Source organism: Borostomias antarcticus (assembly GCF_949987555.1).
Source record: "Borostomias antarcticus genome assembly, chromosome: 18".
Lineage (NCBI taxonomy): Eukaryota > Metazoa > Chordata > Actinopteri > Stomiiformes > Stomiidae > Borostomias > Borostomias antarcticus.
In genome coordinates, this window is record NC_140251.1 from 15,267,647 (window position 1) to 15,278,115 (window position 10,469).

The 10,469-nt window shown below is 47.5% G+C and overlaps 1 protein-coding gene across 1 annotated transcript in view; it reads right to left on the reverse strand.

Annotated features, from left to right (window-relative positions):
* Positions 1–1,746, reverse strand: part of LOC311321220 (A disintegrin and metalloproteinase with thrombospondin motifs 20) — a gene marked incomplete at its 5' end in the record, with an annotated part of 93,732 nt that extends 91,986 nt beyond the window's left edge. Inside the window, 2 exon segments of the mRNA XM_084453162.1 lie at positions 1,065–1,423; positions 1,656–1,746. Coding sequence (XP_084309288.1) covers positions 1,065–1,423; positions 1,656–1,746 — 450 coding nt within the window.
* Between the last annotated feature and the right edge of the window lie 8,723 nt (positions 1,747–10,469).

A 10,469-nucleotide genomic window follows, 5' to 3' on the forward strand; every position in this document is an offset into this window, starting at 1 on the left:
CTAGGCCTATATTAATATGGTGACTTCATTTTAAATACGTACAATACGTTTCAATATGAAATAATTCAGAAAATGAGAGGAAGCGAGTGTGTGAGGTAACAGTGGTCTTCTCTGTAAACTCAATCGCTGCGTGTTTGTGCCAGGCATTTGAGATACCTCCATAGTGACACCGCCACCTAATACTAGAAGTGTGGACACTGTACATGTCTAAAATAAGTGTGATGTCACTGATACCGTTGGGATGTTGTGACACCTACACACACACACACACACACACACAGGGACTGACTCCAAAGCTACGGTCCCTGGCAGTGACCAAGGCAGCCACACAGCCAACATCCCCACAGACAGACTCCCAGGCGACTGAGGTCAAAGCCTGCCCCTGGACCAGTAACCTCATCTGACCCATGAAGTCACCCCCATTCAACACTTATCTGATCTCCTTGCCGCCCTGGGAATGGGTCAGACATGACGATTCTCTCTCATCTATATTGAACGTTTCCCTAACAGCCCGATTGTATCACCCAGATAACTTCACCATAGTTGTGCAAGATAAGACACATCATGGAAATAAAGGGCAGACACCTGTTCAAAATGATGAGCGCATGACATCACCCACTGTCTCGTTTGGAACACCAGTCTTATTAAAAGTATAGAGTTTAATTTCATTCTCACATGATGTCTGTGTCATTTCCACTTGGCACAATAAAAAGTGCAACAGCCAAGGCGTTTGACTAGCTAATAAACCCGTATGACACAGTTATACCACTTGGCAAGCATCATGCAAGCCTAAACATATCCAGAAATCAGATGACATTGTTGTTGCCCAGGAGGGTGTAATACCGTAGCACCATCCCGGTGACACTGAGATGCAAGGCTGATCTCACCCTGTGTTCAATGATGGCACACGTCCTGCAACACTTTCTCATGTCACCCTTATACACTTTGTGCAGCGCCTTATGATGATATGCATGGAATCGGTTGAAATAGGAAAAACAGAGAGACTCGTCAGCAGGGCTAGATAAAAGTAGGCTATCTAAGTTCACGGGGGGAGTTATACTCACAAGGCCAGTGCACAAACTGAAGACTGCACTGAATTCGGTCTTTGCGTTGACGTGTCCGCGGAAAAAGCAGTGCCGCATATCGCTGAGGTCTTGATGGGGGTCCGTCGCGGTGCTGTGCTCGGCTCCCAAATGAGTCACCGTGTACGAGGGGGCGATGAACCCGGAGTCCGCAGTCAGATTGAGATGAAAGCGTTGGCCGAAAGCGTCCACTCTGTAGAGCGCTCGTAAACCTGACAAATCTGCATTTAAACTTCTCCGTTTCCTTTTGTAGTGCAACTTGTGGGGAAATGATTCTCCAAAATCATTTATCCGGAGTGGTGTGATGATTTCATAGGATGACAACTGTTTAATTAAACTTTCTAGAAGGCAAAGAAAAGCATTTTGAGTGCAATAATTTCAGAAGGAGACGAACACAGTAACAAATTCACGTGATTTATCAATGTAGCAAATCATTTAGATTTGGTTATGCAGGCTACAATGTAACATTGCCCTTATAGGCTACTGGCATGCATCCTTACGCCATTACATACACAATTACGTTCAGCTATCTCATTTGATCCGGGTGGTATCCTTATAAATCAGGTATCCTACCTTGCTTCGGATGCAATCTGTATTCCAATGAGTTCCGGACAAGTGCTGACAGATGACACATTAGTCCCACCAGCCAGATTGCAAACTGCATGATTTCCTCAGCGAAGCAACCACGGCTCTCGTCTCCAAGGCAGTAGGACCCTCTCTCAAGCGGCTCTCCCTCTCTGCTTCTCCCGGCTTGTCAGCAACAGGTCGTGGGCTCCGCGGCTCTCTGCAGCACAAGTCTTGCAAAGTGCACTGGCCTCATCGCATTACTAAACATGCATCCACTACCCACTATAAACTCGCACTATTTACGATGCATTCCAAATAATTGCTTCCTAATGTAAACTACGTCTATAAGGGAAGCAGGGATCAGTGCCAACTAAGCTTCTCCTTGGCCATCCATAGAACACCCCTTGCACCCTAAACGCTCGCCAGCTTCAGGAGAAAGAAACGCCCCCAGGCCGGAGAGCCAATGGAGAGTGCGCGAACCCTCGATCCCCACATGAACAGTGGTGCAGTCGATGTTCTGACCAAACGAAAGCAGCAGGTCTAGGTCACAACTGGTGTCCATGAATTGGAAAGTCTACTAACATCAGCGAATATCACATTGTGCTTTCATTGCGCTTTCTGGGCTGCATGAAACGTTGACAATGTCCCTCATTTCACAGGATGAGAGTAAATATTCCCAAAAAATACAAACAAACATATTTTTTTACAATATCGTATTTCACTGTTGGGACTGCTGTTTGTAGCTATTACCTACTATATGCTAGGCTACACACTTATATTCTACAATATTCTTTGTAACTGTTTAACTCATACGTAATTATGAGTAAGCTAGGCTTAAAGCTGGATCAATAGGCTATTTCTGTAGGCCTGTGAGGGACGCACTTTGAGCTCTATTTAATAATGCTAGGCCTTTTTCAAGAAAGTTAGACTTTCTTGGCCAAAGCAATGGTCGTTCCTCGTTAGTCATTTGGATTTGTAAAGTCCAGCATTCACTTGATGGACATTTGAAAGGGCCCTTGCTTTTTCATGTCCTTGGCTACAAAATGTCACCTTATTGTGCATGATTTGATTCGGATTTGATTCGGTGGGCTCACCGGAAGCACTTTTGGAAGCTCGCTTTGACTTCACACAAAAACATTCAAGATCCAACGTCATGCCTAGTTTTTTTGTTTTTTTAATCGCAACTTGTAACTAAACTGCTAGGACCTATCATTTTCTAGTGTGATGTTTCTTTCTCAAGTTTCAAGATCAGTTGATTGCCATGTATATGGTTTACACAGGAATTATAGGTCAAGGGATATACTGCATATACAACAATGACATTCTACATAGTAGTACTCACTGGCCACTGCTAACAGGCTAGTGACTGCAATAGGACCATTCAAATGAATGAATGAATGAAGCAACTTCGAATGAGCTCATAGCTCAGTGTCCAAGGCAAGCAATTGGCCACGTGAAAACAGAAACAAATTCACCTGATTCATCAATGTAGCAAATCTTTTAGATTTGGTTATGCAGGCTACAATTGTAATGTAACATGCCCTTATAGGCTACTGGCATGCATCCTTACGCCACTACATACACAATTACATTCAGCTATCTCATTTTATCCTGGTGGTATTCCCATAAATCAATATCCTACCTTGCTTCGGATGCAATCTGTATTCCAATGAATTCCGGACAAGTCCAGTGGGTCCAGACGAAGGGTCGAATCCGTCCACTCCAAAGTTGACAGATTCTTTAAGTTCTCAACAGAGAGTAACGAGTTGACAATTCTGTCTGATATCAGGCTATATATGAATATGAAAGGTCCTGAGATTAAGTTATTAAGTAAATCTCTCCAAAGTAGCTCATCGATGCTCCCTAAGGTGTTATTCATCTGTTTCTGAGCGAAGCCATTGATTCCTGAACCACTTTCAGAGCACTCACGTGATCAGGACCATACTGTGAATGTGGAGGAAGAATTTAATTTGACAAAATGCAACAAGTTTAACAGTCCAACTGCAATCTATCTTTCTCTCTCTCCCTCTCTCTCTCTCCCTCTCTCTCTCTCTCTCCCCCTCTCTCTCTCTCTCTCTCTCTCTCTCTCTCTCTCTCTCTCTCTCTCTCTCTCTCTCTCTGCAGTCTGCACTGTTCTGGAATCATAGCACTTTTAAAATATAGTACTAAATCAGTGATCTCACCATTCAATTTGGATTCTGGTCACAATTCAAACGATTCAAAATCCAAATGATTATCGATGTGATAGATTATCATTTTCAATGACTTTTCCGCCTTTTGAGTAACCCATTAAATTTAGTCTAAGCACAAAATATAGACTGAAGGGGATAAAGTTTTTGGGCGCGATTCTTACATGAATTGATTTTTTTCCATCACCTCTACTAAATAATACAGTATATCTTCATAATGTTTTAATTAGAGATTAAAGAGAGTGCTGTGTGTCTACAGCACAGTAATAAACCCTCCAAAAAGCCATGTCCTGTCACAACGGGGAGCGCTGCCATCCTCTCCTGGCTTGAAAAACAGGTGCCAAGGTGCCTCCCTTGGGCTACACTTTATTAATCCTACCGTAGCTATCCCACCTGCCCTCACAGTTTTCATCACCTACGGCACCTAGTGACTCCTGTGAGGAGCCAAGTGTCTGCATGTGGTAGCTGGGCCAGTATAACTGCTCATTAATACTCCACAGATGCAGTGGTTAATGAATGAGATGTCCCACTCGCTTGTTGGACTCTCACCCCCCCGCCTCTCCCAACACCACCACCATCACCAGATGTGCAGTCAGGCCTTCTGGCGTTACTTCTCCCATCTTCCCATGCTCCATCTCTTACTGAAGCCTACCTGTAACGTTATCTTGGGATGAAGAGATGTCAATGGCCGGGTTTCCCGATAAAGAACCTTCTTAAGGAACCCTTCTTAAGCAACTCTTTGCATGGGAGTTAAGAAGTACTTTGGAGTTAAGTACTTCTTAACTCGTTTGGGAAACCCGGCCATTGATGGTTTGTGGGGTATGGCAGCTTACCTGATTTTTACCAAACTGCTTTGGCCCGCAATGATTTGGTTCCTCCATCAGAACCCCCAGGAAACCAGAACCCAGAACCCCCCCCCCCCCCCCCCCCCATATGACAAAATGAGGGAGGAAGTCACGCCCTTGGCAGCCACTAATTGTCTGCATATTGAGGTCAGTGCTCCACAGATCAAATGACAATGGCATGAACAAAGTACTGGTTAGGGGTCTATGAGTCCCACATGTCCACCAGCTAGTTGTCGGTGATGGAAGACTCTGAGTGGCCGTCTACCTCTCTTGCCCCTAACTGACCCTGGGGCTGGGATCTGGGAAGGAGGATGAAAGGAAGGGGGTAAGGGTACGGGTGGGGTGGGGTGGGGTGCGTTCTGATGGGCCACTAGCCATAGCAGTGTGGGGAGGGATTGTGACTCCAAGATTATTGTCCCTGTTGTCAGGGGCAGCTCATTGTGGTTTGACACAACATCAATGGATAACCATTGGCATCTTACAGAATGCAGAATTATTATTCTGTTGTGTGTGTGTGTGTGTGTGTGTGTGTGTGTGTGTGTGTGTGTGTGTGTGTGTGTGTGTGTGTGTGTGTGTGTGTGTGTCTGTGTGTGAACATTTTGTATATTGATCTAAAAGTGGATATGTTCAGGAATCTTTGCTCCAAGAAAATGTGAAGATATTCAACCAATGCTTTGACAAGAGGGTCAACATAATTTGTATTATTCATGTCTTATGCTTATGAGAACCCAACTGCACTGAAGCAGGAAAAGTGTATCAACATGTAGTTCTCAGTTGAATATACTGTATGATTATCAAGCCTTTGCCAGATGTGATGGGGAGAGCACGTGAAGTGCTGGTCAGTAATTCCTACTGTACTCCATGACTAAAGGCAGCACTGGGAGTCTTTCAACTGGAATGTCAGGTGATTTATCATCCAATCGGGGTGACCCCCCCCTCCAGCCTCCCCTAGCCTGAGCAAAGCTCAGCTTGGCCTTGAGAACTCAAACACAACTCCACTCCCCTCCCAGCTTTTTGGTTCAGTGGGTTTGAACGCCCGGTCATAACGGTGATCTATACCCCCAGATATACATCAGTGATATTGGGTAATCGGGCCCGCTTGTCGCTACTCCTTTGGTCGTGTTGTAAAAGCACCTCCTTTGACCTGTGTTTGCACTGTTTAAGAGCTTTTACTGGACATTGACACCACCTATGGTGGACATGGAGACGGAATTATTCAACTGCATACTGAGTGTGACCCTAAGTAGAGTGTGGTTCAAATTCCTCTCGCTCTTCAGTAATGAATGAATGCATGTCCTAATGTCCCGTAGCTGGTGGTGCAGATCAGAGTAAAAATCATCTGTAAGTCAATGAAGGCAGTCAGGTGTAGAGGAGGGTTACTGTGTCACCAGGGGAGTGACCCTAACACACTGGCCATGCCTCACCCTCCCCTCCACCTCCCTAACCTCCAACCTCCTCACCCTCCCCTCTACCTCCCTAACCTCCAACCTCCTCACCCTCCCCTCTACCTCCCTAACCTCCAACCTCCTCACCCTCCCCTCTACCTCCCTAACCTCCAACCTCCTCACCCTCCCCTCTACCTCCCTAACCTCCAACCTCCTCACCCTCCCCTCTACCTCCCTAACCTCCAACCTCCTCACCCTCCCCTCTACCTCCCTAACCTCCAACCTCCTCACCCTCCCCTCTACCTCCCTAACCTCCAACCTCCTCGCCCTCCCCTCTACCTCCCTAACCTCCAACCTCCTCACCCTCCCCTCTACCTCCCTAACCTCCAACCTCCTCACCCTCCCCTCTACCTCCCTAACCACCAACCTCCTCACCCTCCCCTCTACCTCCCTAACCTCCAACCTCCTCACCCTTCCCTCTACCTCCCTAACCTCCAACCTCCTCGCCCTCCCCTCTACCTCCCTAACCTCCAACCTCCTCGCCCTCCCCTCTACCTCCCTAACCTCCAACCTCCTCACCCTTCCCTCTACCTCCCTAACCTCCAACCTCCTCGCCCTCCCTCTCGCCTCTCCCTCCCTCCCTCCCTCCCCCACAGCTTTCCCAGCTCAGGTGGTTCTCATGGTGGATGATCAAGGAGCTCGGCCACCTGAGACCTGTGTTGGCTTGCACTCCAGATTAAGGCCCCTGGAGAAGCTTCCGCCCCCCCCCCCCCCCTTCCCCACGCTGCACTGCACCGAACCTCATAAGCTGCAAAATTCCACGGCCTTTAAACACAGTGGTCTGTCAACCTCTTTCCTGCTCCCATTGAGCGGTGCGTTGTTAGCCTCAGCCCTGGAGACAGCTTTTAAACGCTATCAAAACACCTCTGTCCCCACTCTCACCATGCATTGTACCCTGGCGGTGACTCATCATATTATGGTAAACACATCAAAAAAAGATGAGAGAATTCGCAATTTGCAAAGGGGAGCTGGACAAGACAGGGGTTTCACAGCATGTTGTGAGGACTGTTTTGAAAACAGTAGTATTCTCTGGTAATTGAATGGTGCTATTCAGAAATATCAGTCTTGTGTTTTGGGCTCAGCGCAGAGCTTGACAGGCTGATGTTTACTCTCGAGAGTGTGTTGAATGGTGCTAAGAGAAAGCTCAGAAAGGTTCTTGATCATCATTGTGTTGCTGGGCCCATTGCGTCACAGGCAACAACTTGTTGAGCAAGCCATCAACATAAAGACTCTTTGCAAGAGGGATCATCTTTGTCCATACTGCTTCATCTCCTCAGGCTAACTGTTTTTTGTTTTGTTTTGTTCAAACAGTACAAAGTTTCAGCTTTTGAATATGTTTAATAGTAGTAGTAGTAGAAGCAAAATCGCACTATTAACACGGATTAGATTAATAAAAATGAATAGATACAACATATCCAGAAATCCAAATGTACAGTACATGTACAGGTAGATAAATATTCAAATGTTTAACAACTGTATGTAGATTCCCTGGCATTCCTCAATTGTGCAAAAGATGTGCAAGAGTTCGTACAAAAGTAAATGTACCTGTATTGTCCTGGTTCCTTAGCATACCTAGCAAACATGTCTACGGTGTGTGAGAGGCTGTAAGAGCTGGTAAAACAGGTCAATGGTCCTGTCCTATACCCTTAGCACCCTCCTGTCCTATACCCTTAGTACCCTCCTGTCCTATACCCTTAGCACCCTCCTGTCCTATACCCTTAGCACCCTCCTGTCCTATACCCTTAGCACCCTCCTTTCCTATAGCCTTAGCACCCTCCTGTCCTATACCCTTAGCACCCTCCTGTCCTATACCCTTAGCACCCTCCTGTCCTATACCCTTAGCACCCTCCTTTCCTATACCCTTAGCACCCTCCTGTCCTATACCCTTAGCACCCTCCTGTCCTATACCCTTAGCACCCTCCTGTCCTATACCCTTAGCACCCTCCTTTCCTATACCCTTAGCACCCTCCTGTCCTATACCCTTAGCACCCTCCTGTCCTATACCCTTAGCACCCTCCTTTCCTATAGCCTTAGCACCCTCCTGTCCTATACCCTTAGCACCCTCCTCTCCTATAGCCTTAGCACCCTCCTGTCCTATAGCCTTAGCACCCTCCTCTCCTATAGCCTTAGCACCCTCCTGTCCTATAGCCTTAGCACCCTCATGTCCTATAGCCTTAGCACCCTCCTTTCCTATATCCTTAGCACCCTCCTGTCCTATAGCCTTAGCACCCTCCTGTCCTATATCCTTAGCACCCTCCTGTCCTATAGCCTTAGCACCCTCCTGTCCTATAGCCTTAGCACCCTCCTGTCCTATACCCTTAGCACCCTCCTGTCCTATAGCCTTAGCACCCTCATGTCCTATAGCCTTAGCACCCTCCTGTCCGTCCTATAGCCTTAGCACCCTCCTGTCCGTCCTATAGCCTTAGCACCTTCCCGTCCTATAGCCTTAGCACCCTCCTGTCCTATATCCTTAGCACCCTCCTGTCCTATATCCTTAGCACCCTCCTGTCCTATAGCCTTAGCACCCTCCTGTCCTATACCCTTAGCACCCTCCTGTCCTATAGCCTTAGCACCCTCCTGTCCTATAGCCTTAGCACCCTCCTGTCCTATAGCCTTAGCACCCTCCTGTCCTATAGCCTTAGCACCCTCCTGTCCGTCCTATACCCTTAGCACCCTCGTGTCCTATAGCCTTAGCACCCTCCTCTCCTATAGCCTTAGCACCCTCCTAGCTCCATAGTGTCCAGCCAGTCAGGGGACGCACTGAACAGTCTGCTAGCGGCTTGTACCAAGGGCCGTCCAGCACCGGGGCAGGATCAGTCTGCTGCTGGAGGCGCTCCTCTGCCTGACCAGAGCATCGTGTAGAGGGTGAGAGACATTGTCCATGATGTCCAGGAGCAATTTGTCCAGCATTCGTCTCTCTGCAATACCGTCAATGAGTCCAGGCTGACCCCCAGGACAGAGCACGCCCTCCTGGTCAGCTGGTCAATTACTGTCCGTTGGTGTCCACTACTTTTATGCTGCTGCCCCAACACACGACCGCATAGAAGATGAGACTCACCCCAAAAGACTAGCAAAATATATTAATCCTACTGTATATACAGTACTGTACATCAAAGGACCTTGTTCGTAGATGATCTCCTAAAAGTAGGGGTTGTATGGTATCGAAGGCACTGGAGGATTCAAAGAACATGATCCTCACAATGTTAGCAGCCTTATCCAGATGGGGTGAGCCCTGGGCAGCAGGTGCGTAGATGATGGCATCATCCGTCCACTCCTCTGTGAAGCATCATCCGTCCACTCCTCTGTGAAGCATCATCCGTCCACTCCTCTGTGAAGCATCATCCGTCCACTCCTCTGTGAAGCAGGTAGGCAAACTAAAGGGGGTCCAATTGTGACATTAGGGTCCTGCGATGGGCCAGAGCCTTTCCAGGGTCTTCATGATGTGGGATGTTATATACTCTTCATATAATACAGTATATGTCAAAGAAATTTAACTACAGTGTGCCAATAGCATACACATGTACATTTTGGTTGTAGATAGAACCAGAAAAGATTGTCTCAGAGACTCTAAGAGTCATGTCTCCCAGGAGAGATGGTCGGAGAGACTCTAAGAGTTCCGTCTCCCAGGAGAGATGGTCGGAGAGACTCTAAGAGTCCTGTCTCCCAGGAGAGATGGTCGGAGAGACTCTAAGAGTCCTGTCTCCCAGGAGAGATGGTCGGAGAGACTCTAAGAGTCCTGTCTCCCAGGAGAGATGGTCGGAGAGACTCTAAGAGTCCTGTCTCCCAGGAGAGATGGTCGGAGAGACTCTAAGAGTCCTGTCTCCCAGGAGAGATGGTCGGAGAGACGGGTATTACCCCCGTAACTCTCTCCACCTCCCCGAGACTTGATCCACATGTGAGCACAAGCTTTGACCTGGAAAGAAAAGCTCCATTAGATGAGGCACTTAACCTCCACTGTTCCAGCCCCCCCCCCCGGCTCCAGGTGGAGATTTCTCTGCTGATCCCCTGTCGGGGCAAACACCTCTTCAGCTCTGTTTTCCATATCGAGCACTGTATACGTTTCCTCCACTAACGGGGGCCAGGGGGAGACGGGGGAGACGGCACCGCGGGTCGGGCCATTAGAACATTACTGTGTGGGAGCAGCGCTGTGTAAAACAACCAAGTGGGATATGTTATTGCAGAGTTAAACTGATTACTGCAGCTGCTTGGGTCCAAATGGCAAATTACAGCCCAGGCAAATGAAGCAGCACTCTGAGTGAAATTTCAACAATTAGACAATGAAATACCTCACTTTAAAATAATAAAATAAAATAAAAAATAAACTTTCAGGAGAATGGTAAG